We start from the raw sequence: 24,507 nt of genomic DNA on the forward strand, positions 1-24,507 counted from the left end.
CAGGATCCTGAATCCCAAATTCTATGGTGCCACCTCCTCACATCTCATGTTCTCCTGGTACCAAATTCTAAAATCTGGATTTTACAATTCTGGATATCGTCCTACCATGTAACCGGCACGAAATCTTACAGAACCTCGCACGATATATTCTTATATTTTTATTAAAAAAATGAAGTTATGTAATGTATGAAGATTGGTGAAGATAAAGAAAAATTTATTAACAGTCGTTATGTATTTATTCTTATCTAACATATGCGGCAGAATGAAAATTTTCATATTCGAAAGAGAGAAGTTGTATCAAGAGAACATTAAAATATTTGAAATTTGATGTCAACATAATTGTCGGGTGATACCTACTCATATCTTATGTTCTCTTGATACAAATTCTCAATATTCTTAGTTTATTTTTCACCTTTTAGAATTTGGGATAATTTCTGGGAGTTGGAATGGTGGGATTAATAAAGTAAATAACTATGCAAATAAGTATTTTTATTTAAATTTATTTTCAAACACTTTTGTACAACAAATAGCTTAATATATCTTATTAATAGCTGTACATATTATTTGCCCTTAATTCTAGAACGCAATTGTCATGGCAATATATACGTATTAGTGTGCGCTGTGATACACAATGTAGCAGAAAACGAATAAAAATGTGTTGGGAGGATAAAGATAACGTAGCAATTAATTTGATTCTAAAAAGTTTATGGAAATTGTAAGTTATGGAGGAAAATGTGATGAATACATAAATCGGATGAGTGCTTTGTTGCGCTGTACTGTATGTCGTTCACAGTAGGCTATTTTGATAGGGACTTGCCTAATCGGAATGCTCCCTTTGGTATGTTCGACGCAGCGCCATCTAGTGGTGACGCGCGGTACTTCAATTAAATGTTATTCACATTAGGCTATTTTGACTCGTCCTTGCCTAATCTGAACATCCCCCTTAGGTACGTTCGACGCAGCGCCATCTAGCAGTGATGCGCGGAACTAAAATAGAAACCTCGCTCATGGTATATTACCGTTGAAGTGTAATCAATAAGTTACCGACAGAACCCGGTCGGTACTTTACACGTGTTCATCATAGTTCAGCAGTTTGTTGTTAGATGGCGTTGTTGACAGTATTTGTGGCGGTTTTTTCAAAAGATTGTTACCTTTTCTCTTAGTGTATTTGTATGCGTATCATTTGCAATAATTCTTGTACTCTACATATTCGTCGCTCAAGAAGAGTTCTGTCATCAAAGCCCTCGATTAAGAAGAATTCTGTTTGTGCTTGTGAACAAATGATTAATGTTTAAAGGTATCGTCTTTTGAACATATTCAATTTTATTCTACAAACAAAATCGTTCGCTACTTATTTTGTAATCAAACCTTAATTTAAAAGCACGTGCTAAAATCAAAGTCAGAATCAAGTTCAGTAAAGTCAATTGTTTTCCAAAGTTATTAATTTATTGATTATTAAAATATAGGTAGACTATTCCTATATAAAGGGTACAAGTAACTCCATCTAGCGGTAGAACACGCGATTCAATTAATTGAATTCAATTAATATTGATTTTTCGGCTTGTCAGACGAAAGTAGAATTCAAATTTCTTCAAGAATCGTCTACAATTTATTTTAAAATGTTTTAACAGTGATAGTAGGTGCATGAAATTAATATTTCTAATGTTGTAATGTTATCTAATTTAGTTTCATTAGTACCTACTGTTCACCGCTAGATGGCCGAGCATTTTACAGTCCATAAAAATCAATTTTTTTAATTTCCGATATTAACACCTCCATCCCACTGAAAAGATATTTTTCTGATTTTGTCGAACACGTAGAATAATTCACGATCGTCGACTAGACTCTAAAATTCCTTATTTTTGCGAAGAAACGTTATTTTTTAATGACGTAGTTATACATTTGACCGCTAGGTGGTGCTGCCTGTATAGTTTGCTTGCAGAGCGCGCGAAGACAAATATTTTTAAATGTACGCTACAACGAATATGCCAAAAGACATTTAACTATATAAATTAATTACTGCAGAATAAACCACTGCCTTTTATATCATTTTTACGTATTTAATCACCGTGGTTCTTCAATTTTGAATATAAATTATAACGTGAAATTGAATTATAAATTGTGCTTCGTTTTGCAAGCGTCCGAAAAAGAGTCGCAAGATTCAATCAATCAAATTACTTGCATTTCATCGATAACATTCCCGCTTATCACTGCGTAAATTATCGCGATGGAGCCAGAAGATTAATAACTCGTATCAGCGGTATTGATAATTACATTTATTGCATTGTTACCTTCATTCACGACTCGTCAATTTTGCGAATAAATTTTCGAAAACTTCTCGCGAATTTACGAATTTTAACTAACGAATTTTATACGAAGGTCCAAATTTCAAACCAGCATGGCTTGAGCAATATCTGCAATGTAAAAAGACACGTGTAAACGATTTGGTAATACTTTATCGCATAAGAATTCATTATGCAGGGCGATTCACTTGAGTGTACCATTTGCATTATTCATTACCGAATAACTAATAAACTATTCATTATATTACAAAATGGTTCAAATGAAAGTTGCACGGTATCAATAGAAGTATATACTGAAATAATTTGTTTGGTACTATTTTGTTCTTTTACCGAGATATAAGGGTTATCATGATTTTTTTACTGATAATGAATAAAATATAATAACGCATTTAAATAGAGTATTTAATTCCGAATAAAAAAGTATTAAGCACTATGGGTTCAAAAATGAATAATTAACGAGATATTATTCCGTGAAACCTTCAGATCCAAACTCATCAAAAAACACGTTGCGTTAAAAAGCTGCAAAATTATTCGAATGCAAATGTAAACGAAATTAAGAGATGCAATGAGGTAATAAGGATCATATACCGAATACCTTTTATGTAACAAACGGTTTGCCATTCATGTGGCACACTTAAGCGAATCGCACCGGACATATACGTCGAAATGTAATACCTCGCAGTATCAATGACCCGGTTAACGTTCCATTTTCATCGATCGTTGACTTTCGATAAACGTCCGATTCAATATTCAAGTAACCTATAATACTCCTGCAAATATTTCATCGTCACTGTGTTCCACAAACACGCAGACTCTTCGTCTGTGGGAATAAGGGGCTGCATAAGTTTTTCGTACTCCTCGAGTGGACACTGCTCCTGACAGTTCGGAATTTTCATGGGTTTCAACTGCTCTGTGATACCGGTCCAGTAATACATCTGTAAATCAGTGTTATAATGTTATTATGAATGTATGCTTCATTATTTAGTATAATAATAAGTGTATTTAACACTAGAAAGACTGAAACTTTGATTCATTTTGACTGCTTTGGAGCAATATAGGTATAACACATATATATATATATACCGGAAATGAAGGAGGGGGGAGGTAACTACAATTATTAATAAACGCATTTATATGTTGTACAAAAACTCACAAAATTCTAAGAAGCTGTGTCATTCTATACACAATTGTTTTTCTAATTGAAATTGAAAAGCAGTCAAAATGACTGCCTTAGGCAATCTAGTGTTAAATAATATGTCGTATATATATAGATTCTTCTCTCACTTGCAGCCACTTTAAGAAAAAAAGTTTAGAACAATATTTGCAGGGTATGAAGTGCACGATAGATATTAGTAAAGCAAATTTTGAAAACAATTTGTTCTCTCGGCAAAGTGAAGGTCACCTTGGGTTTTTTAAATAGGAACATACATTTTTTTTATTCGTAGCTTTAGAGGACATCGAGAGGAATTCAAAACACATGTTACATGATATTTTTATTAACATACTACTCGATTTACAGAAGAGGAAATGTGAAGTACTTAGCTTTTGACTTTGGTAGTGTAATTATTTGATTCCGAAGAGATGAATGTAAACACTCGACTAGAATGTAAGAAAAACACACTTTATTTAATTACATGTTCAAAATGTATGTCGCCTTCCATCACGTAATATTCCAGTCTTTTACTTCACATTTCCACTTCTGTAAATCGAGTAACATGTTAATAAAAATATCATGTAACATGTGTTTTGAATTCGTCTCGACGTCCTCTAAAGCTACGAATAAAAAAAATGTATGTTCCTATTTAAAAAACCCAAGGTGACATTGACTTTGCCGAGAGAACAAACTGTTTTCAAAATTTGCTTTACTAATATCTATCGTGCACTTCATACCCTGCAAATATTGTTCTAAACTTATTTTCGTAAGGTGGCTGCAAGCGAAAAATCGTGAGTTACAAGTAACACCCTGTATAAATGTACAGTGTGAGGTTCACAGGTGTGTTTCTGACATAGATTTAGAGGGCGAGAATGTATTATATGATATGTTGAACAGCAATTATGCTTGAAAACGTACTTGAATATAGCGTTTCCCGGCTACGGTCTTCCATGTTTCGACTATAAATGCGGATCCGTAAGGCGGTATAGTTGGTTCGGAGAAACCGTTTACTTTGGTGAAACTGGCGATATTAACATCGTGTCCGCTGTATAGATAAATCTTCCTCCGTGACCCAGCCGTAGACGATTTGTCGCGAATATTTCGCAAGAGTCGCTTCACGATCGTGCCGCCATTTAGGCGTTTCAATTTAGGCGTGTACGATTGAATGTTGTAATCTAGGGTCACTATTTGTTCGAGAGCTTTTTGAACCTTGTCCGTGGCCCACTTAGGTAGAGCCATGTTCATGCTGCGCTAATTGTCAGAAGGTTGTCGCTTTTTAATTATAGTTGTTGTTGGATTTTTTGGTAGGGGGTTCTTGATATTCTTTGGGGTCTTGGAACCTTGGTTTTTGGAAGTTTTTAAGGGTGATAGATGGGGGTTTTTGTGAGTTTGAGAATGTTTTTTGGGACCTTTGCAATTTTGGGGTTTTGGGGTTTTAAAGGGTTGGGGCTTGAGAAGTTTGGAATTTTAGGATGTTGGGATTTTAGAAGTTTGGGATTTTGAGATATTGGACTTTGAGAAATTTGGGATTTTGAGATATTGGACTTTGAGAAGTTTGGAATTTTGAAATATTGGACCCTGAGAAATTTGGGATTTTGAGATATTGGACCTTGAGAAATTTGGGATATTGAGATATTGGACCTTGAGAAGTTTGGGATTTTGAGATATTGGACCTTGAGAAGTTTGGGATTTTGAGATATTGGACTTTGAGAAATTTGGGATTTTGAGATATTGGACCTTGAGAAGTTTGGGATTTTGAGATATTGGACCCTGAGAAATTTGGGATTTTGAGATATTGGACCTTGAGAAGTTTGGGATTTTGAAATATTGGACTCTGAGAAATTTGGGATTTTGAGATATTAGACCTTGAGAAGTTTGGGATTTTGAGATATTGGACCTTGAGAAGTATGGGATTTTGAGATATTGGATCTTGAGAAGTATGGGATTTTGAAATATTGGACCCTGAGAAGTATGGAATTTTGAGATATTAGAGCTTGAGAAATTTAGAATTTTGGGATTTTGAAATGTTAGGGCTTGAGACGTTTGGGATTTCGAGATGTTGGACCTTGAGAAGTTTTGGACTTTGAGATTTTCAAATGTTGGGGCTTATGAAATTTGGAATTTCTAGAGTTTTAAAATATTGGAACCTTGAGAAGTTTGGAATTTTGGGATTTTGAGATATTGGAACTTAAGTAGTTTGAGACATAGAATTTTAAGACTCTGAAGCTTTAAAGCTTAAAATTGAATTTTATAATGAATTATACCTGTGATAGTAGCAATTGGTAAAGTCTGGCTGCCAACAGTATATTATCTTTCGCAGTTAGTCCAGTTTCTTGAATAAGATATTGGAAAAGGTCGGCATATTTGTCTAGTTCTTTCTTCATTGCATCCGAAAATTTTAGGCGTAACCATTCGTATACGTATCTACAAGAATTGCGGAAGAAACTTTTAATTTCCTTTGAAAATTGAAAAGGAATTTATTAAAAATACTAATTTCCAAATAAACTTGTGACTGAATACAAATTTCCAAATAGAATTTATTGTAAATACAAATGTCTAAATAGAATTTATTGTAAATACAAATTTCCAAATAAATTTCAGACCGAATACAAATTTCCAAATAAACTTGTGACTGAATACAAATTTCCAAACAGAATTTATTGTAAATACAAATTTCTAAATAGAATTTATTGTAAATACTAATTTCCAAATAAATTTCAGACCGAATACAAATTTCCAAATAAATTTGTGACCGAATACAAATTTTCAAATAGAATTTATTGTAAATACAAATTTCTAAATAGAATTTATTGTAAATACTAATTTCCAAATAAATTTGAGACCGAATACAAATTTCCAAATAAACTTGTGATCGAATACAAATTTCCAAACAGAATTTATTGTAAATACAAATTTCTAAATAGAATTTATTGTAAATACTAATTTCCAAATAAATTTGAGACCGAATACAAATTTCCAAATAAACTTGTGACCAAAATACAAGTTTCCAAATAAAATTGCATTTAAATACAAATTTTCAGACAAAAATAATATCGATAGTAATCGAGATGGTAATTATTAAGTATAGTTCAAGTTCATATACAAATTTCCAAAAAAATGTTAACAAAACATTAATTTTGAAAAAAAAACGTACGTACATGGGGCAAGCCTGGGGGAACAATACAGTGTCCAAAAGCAGCGGTAAATACAAGGTGGGTATCGGTGACCAAGTCATTTGGTCCCAAGACGCGTTCTTTGTCGGAGGATATAGCCCGTTCAGAACCAGCTGTAGGGTCATTTTTGTGCGATCGAAATCTGTGCTGATGGCGTAAACCTCGTTGTACTGAGCTTTACCCAAAAATTTATCATATCGTTGTCTCAACATCTTTCCGAGATCCTGCGCCCTCTTTTTTCCTACCTGAAAATTATCGAACATTATTTTCCGCCATCTTAACTGTTTTCTAGTATTTCGAATATACATATACAGTCTAATATCTGAAATTGCATAAATTTATCTCGGAAAATAATTTGATGATTTACGGGTAATAATATGTGGACTGAAATCGCAATAAATAATAATGATAAATTTTCTAATCTTTTGATGAAAGTCTGAAGTTATTTTAAGGTAAATTACTTATAGGAATTTAACTAGTCAATTAAGAACTAAATATACAATTATTTGTATGCAGAATGAATATATCGATTGCAAGTTAATATTATAAAAGAATTTGGACACTTAGGAACTTGGAAGTTAATTTAGAAATCTGAGAATTCGAAAGCTTAGAAATATTTTGGATTTAGGAATGTTTAATTATGCAAACTGCAATTGGTATACTCAAAACTCGATCTTCATGCAAATTTACTTTGTCACATTTGAACTGCAACATGCGTCGCGAATATGACTCGATGTTATAGGCCGAGGGGTTAATTCCCCTCGCACATTGGAATGAATACATTGCACAATAAGATTTCATATATGTCATATTTGTAAAAAAATATCTCTTTAAAAAAATGCCTGTTTTCATTCTGAAATATCTTTCTATAATTAATGATTCAGTGTATACTTACATCGGTTAATTCTCCATACCCAAGCTTGTCGTAAATGGGATTAGGTGGTAAATTGGGATATACTTCTCTTTTGCTTGGTGTTCGATCCCCATGTCTGAATAACTGCGAATCAGTACATAATTATCATGTATGATTATGAGTGAACAAGTATTATAGTCCTGGGTTGGGTTAGGTTAGGCTGTTCGAGGTCCTAGGATCGTTATGTATCATTGGGTATCATTTGATGATATATTATTATTATAATATGTTGTATTATATATCATCGGGATCATGTATCAATTCGTGACATATTATTATTATTATACAATATATATGTTGTCATATACTACATGAATTATCATATGTTATATAATATGTCATGACATATTACATACATTATCATGTTTGATGTATTATCAAATCCATATATATATGTATATATATATATATTGTACATACATTATCATACATTTTATGTACTATTATACAGTATAGCAGAACATAACATATCGTATACATATGCACATACAATATATATCGCATGGACACTATCATATGTTATATAAATAACCATATATTATACGTACATTATCATACATCATATGTGTTATTATACAGTATAGCAGAACATAACATGTCGTATACATATGCACATACAATATCGCATGGACACTATCATATGTTATATAAATAATCATATATTACACGTACATTATCATACATCATATGTGTTATTATACAGTATAGCAGAACATAACATATCGTATACATATGCACATACAATACATATCGCATGGACACTATCATATGTTATATAAATAATCATATATTACACGTACATTATCATACATCATATGTGTTATTATACAGTATAGCAGAACATAACATATTGTATACATATGCACATACAATACATATCGCATGGACACTGTCATATGTTAAATAAATAATCATATATTACACGTACATTATCATACATCATATGTGTTATTATACAGTATAGCAGAACATAACATATTGTATACATATGCACATACAATACATATCGCATGGACACTGTCATATGTTAAATAAATAATCATATATTACACGTACATTATCATACATCATATGTGTTATTATACAATATAGCAGAACATAATATATTGTGTACGTATGAATATCTATATGTATTAGATGTACACATACATACATGTATTTTGCATATATTGTATATGTGAACCTAACATATTGTGTATTCATATGTACATGTATAGAATACATATATATGTTTATATTATACATTAATATATCATTACTATCGTATAAATAGTTCCACAATTTCCATCAAATATGAGGCACAGAGGAACGCGATCACTATAACTGCGGAGAACGTTATCAATCAGGTATTATCACAATCAATCAGTATGAAAATACCCCCTATAAAATAGTTCAAAATAATCCCAGTATTATAATTATGCGTCAGCTATTTTTATCGATTGCGATAACGACATTTAGAGACAAAGGATAATTCCAACTAACGAAATATTTTCTTTGCTGTATTAATATGTTTAGAATCTTTGAACGCTTTAAATATTTGGAAGATGTTTGGAAATTTGAATGTTTGTGAATTTAGGATTATTTTAAGAATTTATTAAGGAATTTAAGTGTTTGGATATTTGAGGAATTTGGGGATTAAGGGATTTGGAAATTTAAGAATTTAGGAATTTAGGGATTTGGAAGTGTGGGAATTTCGGAAATTAGAGAATTGGGGGATAAAAAATTTGGAATTTAGAAATTAGAAAACTTGAGAATTCGGAAATTTAGGGTTTCGGACAATTAAAAATTTGGCAGTTTAGAGATATGGAAGCTCGAAAATTTGGGGATTTAGAGATTTGCAAGCGTGGGAATTTGTAAATTTAAAGATTCGAAAATTTGGGAATTGAAGATTCAGAAATTTCAAAATTAGGAATTTGTAAATTTGAGAATTTGTGTATTCAAGGATTCGATAGTTTGAAAATTTGTAAATTTACGTATACGAAAATTTTGGAAATTTAAGAATTTGGAAGTCTGGGAATTTAGGATTCCAGGAATATGAAAACTTAAAAATTTGATAATTTAGGATTTGAAAATTTTTAAATGTGAGGAAGTAAGAACTTCACAATTTCTAGATTTGAGAAAGTACCCATTTAGAAGTTTGCAGAAGATTCACTGAAAAAACAATTTTACGCTTACGCATTTCTATCAACAAAATATTAAACTTAAAAACCCCTAAAATACTCACAACTTGCACTAATTCCAAAGAATCTGTCGCACTGACGAATTGCGTACAAAGAAACAACGATGCAATTATTTGTAAAAACACTTTCGCATACATTTTTCTTTAATTATTGTAAATTAAAATTAAGTTACTGCAACTATTTATTAATAGATTAATCACTGAAACTAAATACAAAATAAAAAGGGAAGAAAAATTTGGACACTGTTTAATAGTTGACCGCACGAACGTAACTACCTGCGTAGGCGAAAAAAATAACATTTATAACTCATTACGATAAATGATCGATTTCCGAGCAGTCGGAAGGAGAGATAAGTTGAAGGCCAAAAATTGATCACGGCATACCTGTTTCGTTTATCTGACCGATGATATTTCACTATTTATAACGTTCGAATTTCTGATTGCATCTAAAGAAGGCGATACCGGTAAAATCACGAGATCAGATAATCGATTTGGTGCCGAAACAGGTGAATCGAGTTACGAGTTATTTAATTAGAAGCGTAATCGTGATTATCGAGTAGTTCGTTAATAGAAAATACATGGTCAAATATCGGTAGTGATAATAACGGCAATGGTAACAATGATGATAGTGGTGTAATAGTAGCAGTTGTAATAGCCACTGTGTATATATACACGCATGGACCGAAGGGGTGATAGCCTCGGGCGCCTCTTTGATACGGCACTGCATTAATCCTAACATCTTATTGGCCGAAATTCTCCGATTATTTGTACATAAATATTGTGTTGGTGTTAAATACACCCAGAATAATTGTTTATTTAGATTTAAGTAAAATTGTACAGTTTGTGTTACGTCTGTTCTAAATGTAAAATAACCATTATTCGTTATGTTGTAAATTGTGTGCGATTGTATTGTCATTGCAAAGGTAGCGACAAGTTTATTTGTAGCGGAGAGCGAAGAAAGAGCGAGCGAGATAACATTTGTAAATTTTTTAGAAGCGATGCCTAGCTGGCGATCTCCTTGCGTGCACAGGGGCGCTTCGGCGAACCTGGGGCCGTTCAAGCTACGGCTAGGGGAGGTGCTGTATGTATCGCCCTGAGGCCGGTATGACCCTGAGAGGGAGATGACGAACGTCTCCGGAAGTGAGGGACAGTGGACGGAGAACCACTTGGTTGTTCTCCGGGTCCTTTAGGCTGGTCTAGGAGTAAAGCCGCTATGGTAGATAAGGGTAGTATTCGGGAAAAGTCAGAAAGGCTCGAGCGTGTTGCGAACATTGCTTGGGCGAGGCCCAAATATTCTTTATTAACTTGTCAGTTGAAGAAGCTAGAGCTATCTCGCTCTTGCAAGAAACAGAAATTACATTCGAAAAATCAATTATATTTCCTAACGTTGTATTGTTCTACGATAATAATACTTTCGCGTTCAATATATTTTATAAATTCAATTTATAATTTGTACAATTTGTATTTAAATGATTTTGTACATAAAGTAATTAATCCCGATTTTGCTTTCTTTTTATTCTTGTTAGTTTATCAATTAACAAGTACCCTAATCAATATTCAGTTTTCGTAAAGAATAATGAAAATGTTACTAACAAGTGGATACACATCATACAATTTTAAATGCGGCTTTTAAAGCCTTTATTCATGGCGGAGTCTAATAGTAACATTAGTACTAGCGGTAGTAAAATCATCATTATCTAATAAATCCTGCAAATTTGTGATAATCAAATCCTATCTATCACTGTTATTCCTACTTAACCCAGTGCATTTAAATCGGAAACATACATATTTACGTATTTACATACGTAAATACACTTTACGTTTCATGTTTACGGTCTTGCGTTATTTGACGCGTTTCGTTGATATGATCGATTATTGAATTACCATGTATGTATCGATTATTGAATTACCATGTATGTATCGATTATTGAATTACCACGTGGTTATCGCGCATGATAAATTGCTGCAAATACTTATCACGATCAATTATAGCAAGTGATAAGAGTTACTTACGTTTCTGAGTAAACGTATAGGGTCAGGTGTGTGCACAACTTTGTTCAAATAATAATTGTCAGCTTTTAGAAACTTTTGCAAAATGAGATGTATTTTTCACGAATTATTTTATACTTGGAGCTATAGAAATTTGGGGATTTAGAAGTTGAAATATTTAGAAATTTTTTAATTTATTGGATTTGAAGATTTAGGAATTTGGGAGATTGGAAATTGGATTATTTGGAAATTTGGGAGATTGGAAATTTGAACATTTAGAAATTTGCAAATTTGTGAATTTGGAGATATAGGAATTTGGTGATGTAGAATATGAAATATTTGGGAATTTGAAAATTTAGAAACTTGGGAGATTGGAAACTGGATCATTAGAAATTCTAGAAGTTTATGACTTTGAAAATTTACAAACTTGAAAGATAGAAAATTTCACCATTTACAAAATTGTACAATGAAAAATTTTAAGCTTCAGGAATTTCAAGATTTAGAAATATGCAAATTTAAACCTTGAAACGTTTCAGTGACGTGAAATGTTGAAATCTACAAACTCACTTTTAAATAAACAAAGAGTGAAATTACGTTTCTTTGTTTTCGACAGCAGCGTTACACGTTGATTTGATGGATAACCTGATAAATTAGGAAATATGTTTAAACGCACAAGATAAAAATTATTTGTTCAGTTGTGAAGAGCAATAAAAAGATCAGAATGACTGGTTCATCGAAAAGTGGGGTTTTGTTACATTCCCCCACTGTAACTCCACTCTATATGGGTCCTCAACCCCCATCAAAATCAGATAGCGTCGTGCTTGATGGCGTTCGTATGACTTATTTTCAAAGATATAGAAATGAAATATTGTCAAAATTCTCGGTGAGTTTACTCTTTCAAATTTAATTTTAAATAACTACAATTGTACTTAAAAGTCGATGTGACAAGAAGTCAAAATCTGAGCGACATCTTACATTAAAATTTGTTAGCTCAACTTATAGAAGATTTTTTTATATACTGATGTCAACGCATGAGTTGGCGCGTGACCCAAAGTAAAAGAAGCTCCCTACCGTGAACACTTCGTTACATTTCGGCAAATGAGAATAATAATGACAATAACTACTGAACGCAAGTAGCACTATCTAGAGATGTTTGTCTCTCATTGCTTTTGGCCTAATTGGTGTGCGACTGCTGGAGCCAATACACTGCCCAAAATACGTGTGAGGCGTCCATTTTTTCTATTCCGACCAATTGGAGCCTGTTCTAAACACCTGGGTCAGCCTCTCGCGCCAACTCGTGGGTTGACATCGGTAGGTGACTGTTAAATGGTATTTTGTTCCCTTGTTCTCTATTTTACGTAACTTGTTTGTTTCTGTACAAGATGCCACGATACCAATGGGGATTGCGAGAAATACCATACAGCCCCGTATCTAACCTCGTCGTAACAGCTAAACGACGAAAGATTGATCGTGAATTAGCTTTACCTTATAACGACATTTCGAGCATCGACGTAATACGCATGAAAGAAGTCGACGATTTGTATAAAGTAATCGAATTATAAATAGATTTGTAATTTGTATCAGTTAACGCTAAAACTATCAAACTGGTGAAATAACCGGTTCACAAGTTACTTATTTTAAATGATGAAATTTGTTGAGATATTTTTCTTGAAATCTCCGTTAACAACGAAATAAGACGTTGTGTATTCAATTATGTAGAGTGAGAACAAAAAGAATTTTTTTGAACTTCAACCCTTAACGAACGCAGTGTGGTATGAAACGACCCCAGCCAATTTAGCTTCAATTTTAACCACTTCATGTCTTGAAGATCTGAATAAATTCCTTTTTCTAGATTTCCTATATTAGATTACAAAAATTAAGGAGCATTTTCCAGAATTGTAACTTGTGTCCAGACAAAGAGTCATCCCTTAATTTTTTCATGATAATTTTTATTTAAAAATATTTCTTCAAACGTCCGTAAATCTTATGCTAGTTATAATATTACCTTATAGTACCAGTATCATAATAGATTCGTAATGCATTTTTGCAGGGAATACAACTTCATCGAAGCCAATACAAAGATCGAACAGGAACTTTCCATCCCTTAACGTATTTTAAGTCGACCGATTACGAATATCAATGTGCACCGGGAATGACCACGTCGTACATCGGCAAATATCCTCAAAATTATATTTCATATAAGACTCCAATAGTATTACCTCTTACCTACAGCAGACGAACTGAAATACCTGTGATACCTGATTTGTCGCTTACTGGTATTTATGACAAGAAGAGTTGTATCGCTTACAAACGATAAACTATTGTATTCGTAGTTCAACGATACAGGAACTGTTCGATAGTAAATAAATAATGGAAGGTTGCAGTGGAGAAAGAAAAATATCCTTTCTATTTCTTAAATAAAGTATTTTTATTTCTCTGTATTGGATTCTACGCTTTATTTACAATTTATTGTACAGAGGATTGTACAGGGTGATCCAATTGTACATTGGGGTGATACATTGTTTATGTATCAATATCAGATAATGGTACTATTTATTTTCATGCAGTCATTGTTACATATTTATTTTGATGCATTCTTTGTCTCATATTTGCTATTATATATTTATTTTGATACATTCATTGTCATATGTTTGTTAACATATGATTATTTTCATACATGCATCGTGATATGCTTATTATCATATGTTTCTTCACATATATTGTCGTACATTTATTGTCATATGTTTATCCACATATGTGTATTACTATATGTTTATTGTCATATATTCATTGTCACATTTATTGTCATATGTTTGTTATCATATGTTTATTCACATACGTTTATTATCATATGTTTGATGTCATATATTGATTGTCATATGTTTATCCACATATGTGTATTACCATTTGTTTATTGTCATATATTCATTGTCACACATTTATTGTCATATATTTATTATTATATGTTTATTCACATATGTTTATTGTCATTTATCTGATGTCATACATTTATTGCCATATATTTAATGTTACACACACGCATATGTACATATATTCTCACGTAATATTCACTCTGTGCATAATTATTTTAAATGTCTAAAATTTCAAATAAGCGACATAACAGTTTAACCACATCTCATTTTATTCATCAAATTACATAATATTACAGTGTGTATACATTTTATTTGGACGTCCTACATATTCATAAACGCACGCATGCACGGTGCATTCAAAAACAAGAAGCAGTATAAATAGAATTAATTCATAGATTAGCACGGTAGGAAAATTTGTACGATTGTGAATAATTATAATACAATGGTAATAATTGCCACAATATATAATCGTGGACAAACGGATTACAAAATAAAGCCCATTGCTTACTTTAATATGAGCAGCGGTGTTAGAATGATAATTATGGTTTCGCGAGTCTTTTGTGAATCGAAATTGTTTGTAAATAATTAAATTTTGAAATGAAACGTATTGGAAAATTCTGGCATTCTTGAAGAGTAGTGGATGAAGTCTTCTAAAGAGATACTTGCCAGTTCGTTGTAGACTATTTCTCGAAGCACCTACGGTTTAAACGAACAACACTTTGTTAATTTAAATATAATTGAAATTGAACGAAATTAAATTCGATTCCAACTTAAGTTTCATATAATCTATCTATATCGGAATTACATGAAAGTTGTGTTGGAATCGAATTTAATATATCTAAATCGGAGAAAATTATATACAATTTTAGTTGGAATTGAATTTAATTCATGGCGATCGAAATTATATGAAACTTGTACTGTAATCAGATTTCATGTGTTCAGATCGAACGTAATTATACGAAATTTTAGATGGAGTCGAATTTAATGTATATTTAAATCGAAATTGTAAACACTATTTTGTATCAGCTGTAGTCAAATGTTTCATTTTGTAGAATAATGGAAATTGCGGAATTTTAAATTTAATTTCTAATTGAATAAATTAAAAGACACTGTACACGAGATATTTGTATCATAATATTAGCAATGAAGGATAAAATTATTTTATATTTTACACAAGTTAATCATATGTTATCACACATCATCACATATCGTCGACAATAATATCACAAGTTGAGAACCATTGCAGTACTCTATATACCCCTACAAAAGACTATAAACAACTCTAAAAGCAAAATACATAAAGAACCAACAAGATCGAGTAGAATTATTCTTTGCAAAGTGTTTCACCATAAAATACCGAAACCAAATAATTGCTCGAAACATAGGATTTAGTACCTGTTTGTTATTTTCGGTACAGGAGAATTGTCCGTTGGCAAATTTGAAAAAAAAGGAAAAAGATTTAGTGGACTCGCTCTCGATCAACGCCACGCACGTTTAAAATCAATCTTTATCAATTTGACGGATTGATAGAGACCCGTGCGGTCGTTTTAAGGGACACCAAGATTTATTCCGGAAGAAAAAAAATATAAAACTAGTTTAGTCAATTAGTCGAAGGTTAAAAATCTAAAAAGCTTATTTGAATTTTGTACTTGGTTGCGGAAATGCATTTATACTGTATTAATAGTTAACTTCTTTTTTCTTTATATAATAATGTGTAACATAATAAGATCGTAAGTTATTAGATTAATATACTTTGTGAATAAGCTTGTTATGTTAATAGATAAATATATTTAGAAGTTTTTATGAAAAGTTTTAGACATAGTAAGGGTGTACATTACCTAATCTAACCTAAACGGTCACAGTTCATCAGAATAATATACCTGGCACGTTTAAAACTCCACTAAAAATATTCCCCACAAAGAAGCTAATCATTATTTTAACTCGAAAAAAATTGAATATTCTTTGAAAGTTGTTTTAACACACTTCACATGTGATTTCAGTCAATTTAAACGCCGAATACGAAAAAAAATTCAGAATTGTGAAAAAATTGAAAAAATTACGGTTTCTACAAAAAATTCAGATTTTTTTTCTCATTTTAAGATAAAGAGCTAAAATTTTCACTGAATACTCTTCAGATATAACAGTTTAAGGAAAAAAATAGTAAAAATACCGGGGTTCCAAAAAAAGTATTTATTCAGATCTTCAAGACATGAAGTGGTTAAAATTGAAGCTAAATTGGCTGGGGTCGTTTCATACCCCACTGCGTTCGTTAAGGGTTGAAGTTCAAAAAAATTCTTTTTGTTCTCACCCTACATAATTGAATACACAACGTCTTATTTCGATGTTAACAGAGATTTCAAGAAAAATATCTCAACAAATTTCATCATTTAAAATAAGTAACTTGTGAACCGGTTATTTCACCAGTTTGATAGTTTTAGCGTTAACTGATACAAATTACAAATCTATTTATAATTCGATTACTTTATACAAATCGTCGACTTCTTTCATGCGTATTACGTCGATGCTCGAAATGTCGTTATAAGGTAAAGCTAATTCACGATCAATCTTTCGTCGTTTAGCTGTTACGACGAGGTTAGATACGGGGCTGTATGGTATTTCTTGCAATCCCCATTGGTATCGTGGCATCTTGTACAGAAACAAACAAGTTACGTAAAATAGAGAACAAGGGAACAAAATACCATTTAACAGTCACCTACCGATGTCAACCCACGAGTTGGCGCGAGAGGCTGACCCAGGTGTTTAGAAGTGGCTCCAATTGGTCGGAATAGAAAAATGGACGCCTCATACGTATTTTGGGCAGTGTATTGGCCCCAGCAGTCGCACACCAATTAGGCCAAAAGCAATGACAGACAAACGTCTCTAGATAGTGCTACGTGCGTTCAGTAGTTATTGTCATTATTATTCTCATTTGCCGAAATGTAACAAAGTGTTTACGATATGGAGCTTCTTTTACTTTGGGTCACGCGCTAACTCATGTGTTGACATCAGTATATAAAAAAATCTTCTATAAGTTGAGCTAACAAATTTTAATGTAAGATGTCGCTCAGAGCAATTTTCTGTCGGTATATTGACTTCTTATCGTATCGACTTTCAAGTACAATTTCAGTGATTACAGATGTGATTGATTGATTCGTAAATTATTTATTTTTAGTAACACTTGTCCTCCGAGTTGATTTTAACGTGGTCAGAAAGGAGAAAAATCTACAGCATAGAATTAAACATGTTTTGTAATTCATGGAAGTCTTACAGTCTTCAGGGACTTTGAAAATTATCGGCCTTTAAGAACCTTGATAGTGGCCTCAAAGACGAAGTTGAGAAAGATTTGAAAGTATTAAACTCTCGAAACTGGTGAAAGATTTAAGGAAAGAACGTTTCAACTTCGAAACTGCGATGAAGGAAGATGAAACAAATAGTGAATAAATATGTATTTATGGATCAAATATGGAAACAACTTATACGAGTCAATGAATAAATGATGCCATACTGCGGTATAACGCGTCGCGGTGCGTTATAATAGAATCTGAACGCTCCATTTAGAAGGATATCAGGTATTTCGAGGAGATAGTACACAATGTGTTTTCAAATTTAAAGATTTACACATATGAACATTTGAACAGTTGGAGATTTTGAACCTAGAATTTGTAACATTTGAAAGTTTGGAATTTATAAATTGACAAATTTGAAAAATCAAAAATTTATGAATTGAAAAATTAAAAGATGCTGAAACTTGTTAATTGAAGAATGAAAAAAGAACGAAACTTAGAAATTGAAAGAATGAACAAAGTATGAAACTTAGGAATTGAAAAATGAAAACAAACAGAAAATGAGCTGAAAAATTAAAAAATACACAAATTTATGGAATGAAAAATCAAAAATTTTAAAAATTTATGAATTGAAAAATTTAAAAAATCTGAAACTCATGAAATGAGAAATTAAAAATTCTAAACATGTAAGAATTGAAAAATGAAAAATTTCAAAAATTTATGAATTGAAAAATTAAAAAAATCTGAAACTTATGAATTGAGACGTTAAAAATTTAAAAAATACATGAATTAAGAAATTAAAGTTTTCAAAAGTTAATGAATTGAAAAATTAAAAAAATCTGAAACATGAATTAAAAAACTAAAAAAATACTCAAATTTAAAAGTCGAAAAAACCGAAACAACTATGTATTCCTCGTATCCCCAACAATTCAGTCCATCGAAAGAACAGCACTTGCGTCCGATGTTTCAAAATGATATCGTTTTCGGCTATGGTCAATGACCCTGCGATAGAAACGCTTGCTATGCTATGTCAGTTGATTCTGGGTGGTAATACGTGGCGGTAAATATGTATTATCGATACTTGCCATTCGTGCAACGTATTCCACCTCCGCGTTATCGATGCTTTCGCGTTCGGCCTCGTGGTTTCGCGTCAGTCTACGTACAATCTGGATCAAATCGTCTGCTGAAATTTCATTGTCGCCGTCCAAGTCTGTAAACGAAGGATTGAACGATGTCGTTGCTCGGAAAGGGTTATCACAAGTTGACGTATCGCGCTTTAACGAGCTAACTACAAAATACACATATGTGTACCATATTCTTCTTTGAAGACATTTTTCTTCTTTGAAGTACCTTGAATTTAACACCAATTCTTCTGGCAGATAACAATTTATATTTTTGCAAAGGGAAATGTTCAGAAACCTCTTTCTAGGAGTTACACTAGCTGTGAGGCATTCTATACATAAATTTGAAGTTAAGTTATAATTTGAACCTAAACAACTATTCCTGAATTTAAAATATTCTTAGCATTTCAACTTTTCTTACTTGTCCTAACATTGCAGAAAAATATAACCCTGTAATAAATAAAAATTAAGTAAACCTTAATAGCAATTCAAAACAATGTCAGTTTTTTAGCTCTACATCATATTTTACACTGTTAGTCACCTAACGTGGCGCTCAACATGTTAAAGCGTTAATCACATTGATCTTCTATGACAAAGAAATAATTTATAAATGCATTGTTATATCTCTAAATTAGCTACGAGTTATCTTATTAAATGTGGAAACACGTTGATCCGAGCGTAGATTTCACAAGCGAACGAGAAAGTTTCGCAAGCTTTTTTCGTAACGAAAAAAAAAAATTGGATTATAAAGGGTTAACATTCCCAGTCACGAATATTGCGTTCTCTGTTCATCTCTCTTTGTTTCTCCACGATTGTTTCTCTGCGTTTGGTAGTGGTGGTGCGATACCGTGTGTACCGTGAAATTAAACGACCCCGATTAACGAAATCGAGCGAACTTCTCGCGTGTCGGTAATATCGGTCAGGTTTCCCTGATCAAAAAGAACCGCCAACTAGTTTGTCCGCGTGATAGGTAAAAATTGTGGGACGACGCAACGTTAAAGCGGTATAATAGTGGACAATTAATTACCAAGGATACGAAATGCCCAAGCAGCGCGAATGTTTTCGGGACAATTTTCCGAAAAAGCTGAACATAGATCCAGCACGTCCTCCAAGCTTAGGCAGCCATCTTGTTTAGAAGAAAATACTCGATATATCGAGTCTTGGAATGGACTGTGCTGGAATAAAAAATTAGAGGGTGTTTTATGGTACCTGGATATCTGCGGTCATTTATTTTTAATTACTTTTCGGAATTTGGTGTTTTGAAACTTGATTTATTAACCGTATTTACCATTAATTATTGATTTTTTCATTTACTAATTGTTTGAATTATTAATTTATTCTCAATTACTTTTCAAAACTTTATTGAAGCTATTTCAAAATTTGTGTAATCAATCATATTTATTATCAATTATTAATTTTAACAATTCTTTTTTTAATGTAGTCTAGTGGATTTTATCTTATCTGCAATATGTATTTTATTCGATTTTCTAAACTAAATATTTGACAATATTTTTTTTATTTCTCATCAAGTTTAATGAAATTTTGCTTCATCAACCACTTTTATTATTTCTTGTTCATAAGATAACCATCTCATATATTTATTTAGGTTAAACAATTTTTGATTTTTTTAATAAATTTCTGATATCATGGCACCCATTAAAAGTGAAACGCTTTTTAAAAAAATTCAACAACAAATTGAATTTAACAAAATGTAGTAATAATAATGAAAATTAATTTACCGCAATTTGAGGCAATATTGCTCTGACTTGTTCGACGGTGAAACGATGGTGAAGATCGTTACGAAGTATTCCTGGCTCAATACTATTCAGGCGTTTGACGATGCTGAAGAAACGAGTGAAAAATTTAAAAATTGAACGTTTTTCAAGTATTATGTAAAGGTGGCATGAAAAGGAAACGTACTGAAAAGGGTAGCTAATATTTCAAACATGAAATACTTCGAAGATCAATGATTTCATATTTTGCACTGCAACGTGCAATTCATTTATTTATTCATTGTCCTTGTAGGATTTTATACTTTTATTTATTCAGTTATTTATTTAGTTGTTGTTTTCCAAATGTATATTTTTTCATTAATTTTGGATAATTAAAGAATTACTTTGCACTTTTCAATTGAATTAGGGAATTGTTTACTGAAAAATATCTATTTATAAAACATGTAATTTTAGCGTAAATTTTATCATAAATACTATATCTTGTCAATAATAGTATTTGTGTCAATGAAAATATTTTGATGATAAATTAAATAACATTGACATAATGTCTCTTTCAAATAAATAAATATCGATGTTTCATTACAATCAAATTGCAAAATAGTTATATTATAATTATAAATGTAGATGTAAAATTAATTCATAAATGAAAAGTAATCGTACAAAAATAATAAATAAATATACTAAATAAAAATAAATATTTATAGCATCGATTTGTTATACAACAAGTATTATATTAATATTTATATTATTAGTATTATATTAATATTTGTAATAAAATAAAGTATTATTAACTCATAGTGTTGATAACTATTAGCCAGTTAATTTCAACAGTATTAATTAAAAATTGAACAACAGTTGATCACTTTTATGTCATGAACAAAAATGTCTCTTTCATGTCACCTCTTATTTGCACAATTTACTCATGCATGGGAGTGTTTAATCACACAGGTGTGTTTATTCACCTCGCACAGCGCGGAAAATATTAGGGGCACCGCAAAGTAATGTCGTTTCTGCGCATGTCAACATTTGTCATTTATCAGCTAATTTTGTTCTTTGTCGTGCCAAAGTTTTCAGGTTAAATTGACTCGTTTACTTGTAAATAATTAAATCTGAAATTTTCCTTCGCAATTTTATGTGAAATAGCCGACCAAATACCAGAGGTACATATCCATTGTATGCTTTTTGAGTTTCACAAGGGTAGTAACGCAACAGTCGCTACCAAAAACATTTGCGATGTTTATCCAAGTGCATTAGACGTTCGCAAATGCCAAAGGTGGTTTTCCAATTATTCCGATCGCTACGAAACTTTCTAAGTGACAGAAAATTTGAAAATTTTGATGATATCCAAAATGCCGTCTCCAGTTATTTTGCCCGGAAACCAATTGATTTTTATCGAGCCGGCATTGAAAACTTGCACAGTAAATGGCAAAAGGTTGTCGATAACAAGGGTGATTACATTACTGATTAAAAATAAAAACTTGTTAAAAATTTGCTTGAATTTAATGTAAAAAGTGATATTACTTTTCGGTTCTTCTAATATACATATCTTTCCTATTTGATATATCTTATGTTTGATCACAGTTCGATAACTCACCAAAGTATTTCCCGTCGCTTCAAGTAAGTCAACTCTACGTAAGTAAGAAGAGTTTCTTCGTCGAGGATAAAGTCGTTGGACCACAAATTTCCCATAACGATGCGTTACTATCGATAAATTTCAATCAAACGTTGCGTTATTAATCATCTGTGCACTGCACGGTTATCTATGCGCCGATAAGACGTTATCTATTCGAAAGGTATTATTCGGAAACATTGCACGCGATATTTACAATTGAATCTAAACTACCGCCATCTGTGTTGCACTTTATAATGGCGGATTTTAACCGATACCGATGTTTCACGGTATTTAGTGTAACTGGTGATTAAACGTTACGATTGCAATATTTCATTATCAACGGTGATTAGATTGTTTCTCGGAAAATCTATAATTATAATCGAAAAGAGTACAGCAATAAATCATTAATACGTTATTCAATTTTTGATGAAATTAGTATAATTAATAATTAAATGTCATAACTAAAATGTTTGATTGTTACAGTGATTTGTGATTAGATTGGTTTTTGGACAATTTGTGATTAAAATAAAACATGTATGTATACCAATTAATCATTTTCAGTAAAATAAATAATTCACTTGTAATGTTTAATTATTAAATTATCAATAGTGATCTATAATTAAATTATCTTCCTATCCATCTATAATTGTAATTAGAAATTTGAGTACCTCGATAAATTATTAATACTCGAATAAATTTTTAACAAAATATATACATATACAATCAACTACAAAAACACAGACAACTTAACTTTTATTTATGCATAAAAATGGATTCAATAAATTATATAATATTATAAGCTAATCTTGAGCTAATCTTATAATAAAAAATTTATATTATAATAATTTTTTTTGTAAATAATTGATATTTACGTAATTACAAAGCATACACGAAGGATCTTCATGAACTCTAAACGATAATCAGGAAATGATGTTCAACGATCGATACGAATCTAATCTGAGATCAATGACAACGTTTTGACAACTCATTCTTCTTGACTACTGTAACAATTAATCAATCAATCAATCAAATTAATTTTAATCGTTTACTACGTAAATCTGATCGGTACTCTACACAATTTTGTGATATGTTATCGTAATTTCGGGAGGTTATAAATTTTTTGTCACTTCAAAGCAATTTATGTTTGGAGCTAAATTTTTAAGATGTTCAAATGCTCAAATTTCAAATTTCTCAAATTCCAAATTCTTCAAATTTCAAATTCCTCAAATTCCAAATTCCTCAAATTCTAAATTCCAGAAATTCCAAATTCCTCAAATTCCAAATTCCTCAAATTTCAAATTCTTCAAATTCCAAATTCCTCAAATTCCAAATTCCTCAAATTCCAAATTCCATAAATTCCAAATTCTTCAAATTTCAAATTCTTCAAATTCCAAGCTCCTCAAATTCCAAATTCCTCAAATTCCAAGTTTCTCAAATTCCAAATTTCTCAAATTCCAAATTCCTCAAATTCCAAATTCCTCAAATTCCAAATTCCTCAAATTCCAAATTCCTCAAATTCCAAATTCCTCAAATTCCAAATTCCTCAAATTCCAAATTCCTCAAATTCCAAATTCCCCAAATTCCAAATTCCTCAAATTCCAAATTCCTCAAATTCCAAATTCCTCAAATTCCAAATTCCTCAAATTCCAAATTCCTCAAATTCCAAATTCCTCAAATTCCAAATTCCTCAAATTCCAAATTCCTCAAATTCCAAGTTTCTCAAATTCCAAATTCCTCAAATTCCAAATTCCTCAAATTCCAAATTCCTCAAATTCCAAATTCCTCAAATTCCAAATTCCTCAAATTCCAAATTCCTCAAATTCCAAATTCCTAAAATATCAAATTCTTTAAATTCCAAATTCCTAAAATACCAAATTCTTAAAATCCCAAATCACTGAAATCCCAACTCCATAAAACCTAAAATCCCTAAAACCCCAAATTCTTAAAATTCATTCCATACGTACGTAAACGCTTCCAACAAAAAAACAACCGTCATCATTTGCATATTACAAGAATTATTTATCCGCGTTCATTTCCTATTATTATTATTCCACATACGTCCCTCACACCGTTATTTATTAAGAGACAATGTTGCTACTCGATTTTCAATGTTGGTTGTCACCATTGTTTCGTGTTTCATACAATTTTCACAGAATTTATGCATGCGTTAGTAT

At 31.5% G+C, this 24,507-nt stretch overlaps 2 protein-coding genes and 1 long non-coding RNA gene across 3 annotated transcripts; 1 reads left to right on the forward strand and 2 right to left on the reverse strand.

Moving 5' to 3' along the window:
- Positions 1-502: 502 nt before the first annotated feature.
- On the reverse strand, positions 503-22,730 carry LOC100876991 (venom acid phosphatase Acph-1-like). Its single transcript, XM_076530501.1, has 10 exons — positions 22,316-22,730; positions 20,728-20,830; positions 20,016-20,163; positions 18,953-19,077; positions 7,525-7,626; positions 6,615-6,874; positions 5,721-5,880; positions 4,375-4,707; positions 2,979-3,238; positions 503-2,414 (listed from the first exon to the last, which is right to left on the reverse strand). Exons 1-9 carry the CDS (start codon positions 22,408-22,410, stop codon positions 3,047-3,049), a joined length of 1,518 nt encoding a protein of 505 aa, XP_076386616.1. The 5' UTR covers positions 22,411-22,730; the 3' UTR covers positions 503-2,414; positions 2,979-3,046.
- Positions 12,291-14,389, forward strand: LOC105662934 (ciliary microtubule inner protein 2C-like). Its single transcript, XM_012288956.2, has 3 exons — positions 12,291-12,593; positions 13,093-13,257; positions 13,761-14,389. The coding sequence occupies exons 1-3, from the start codon at positions 12,432-12,434 to the stop codon at positions 14,025-14,027; spliced, it is 594 nt and encodes a 197-aa protein (XP_012144346.2). The 5' UTR covers positions 12,291-12,431; the 3' UTR covers positions 14,028-14,389.
- LOC143264247 (uncharacterized) lies at positions 14,831-18,509 on the reverse strand. The gene is made up of 2 exons (XR_013037821.1): positions 17,301-18,509; positions 14,831-15,279 (listed from the first exon to the last, which is right to left on the reverse strand). It is a non-coding gene; the product is annotated as an uncharacterized LOC143264247 (long non-coding RNA).
- Positions 22,731-24,507: the final 1,777 nt, after the last annotated feature.

This window comes from Megachile rotundata, chromosome 4 (assembly GCF_050947335.1).
Source record: "Megachile rotundata isolate GNS110a chromosome 4, iyMegRotu1, whole genome shotgun sequence".
Lineage (NCBI taxonomy): Eukaryota > Metazoa > Arthropoda > Insecta > Hymenoptera > Megachilidae > Megachile > Megachile rotundata.

Excerpts from the sequence above, each read along its gene's own strand:
- LOC105662934 (XM_012288956.2), top strand. The coding sequence starts at position 12,432 with ATGACTGGTTCATCGAAAAGTGGGGTTTTGTTACATTCCCCCACTGTA. Across the intron at positions 12,594-13,092 it reads AAATATTGTCAAAATTCTCG|ATGCCACGATACCAATGGGG; the intron begins GTGAGTTTACTC and ends TTTCTGTACAAG. Across the intron at positions 13,258-13,760 it reads AAGTCGACGATTTGTATAAA|GGAATACAACTTCATCGAAG; the intron begins GTAATCGAATTA and ends GCATTTTTGCAG.
- LOC100876991 (XM_076530501.1), bottom strand. The coding sequence starts at position 22,410 with ATGGGAAATTTGTGGTCCAACGACTTTATCCTCGACGAAGAAACTCTT. Across the intron at positions 4,708-5,720 it reads ACCAATTGCTACTATCACAG|CGCAGCATGAACATGGCTCT; the intron begins GTATAATTCATT and ends TCTGACAATTAG. Across the intron at positions 3,239-4,374 it reads CCGGGAAACGCTATATTCAA|ATGTATTACTGGACCGGTAT; the intron begins GTACGTTTTCAA and ends ACTGATTTACAG.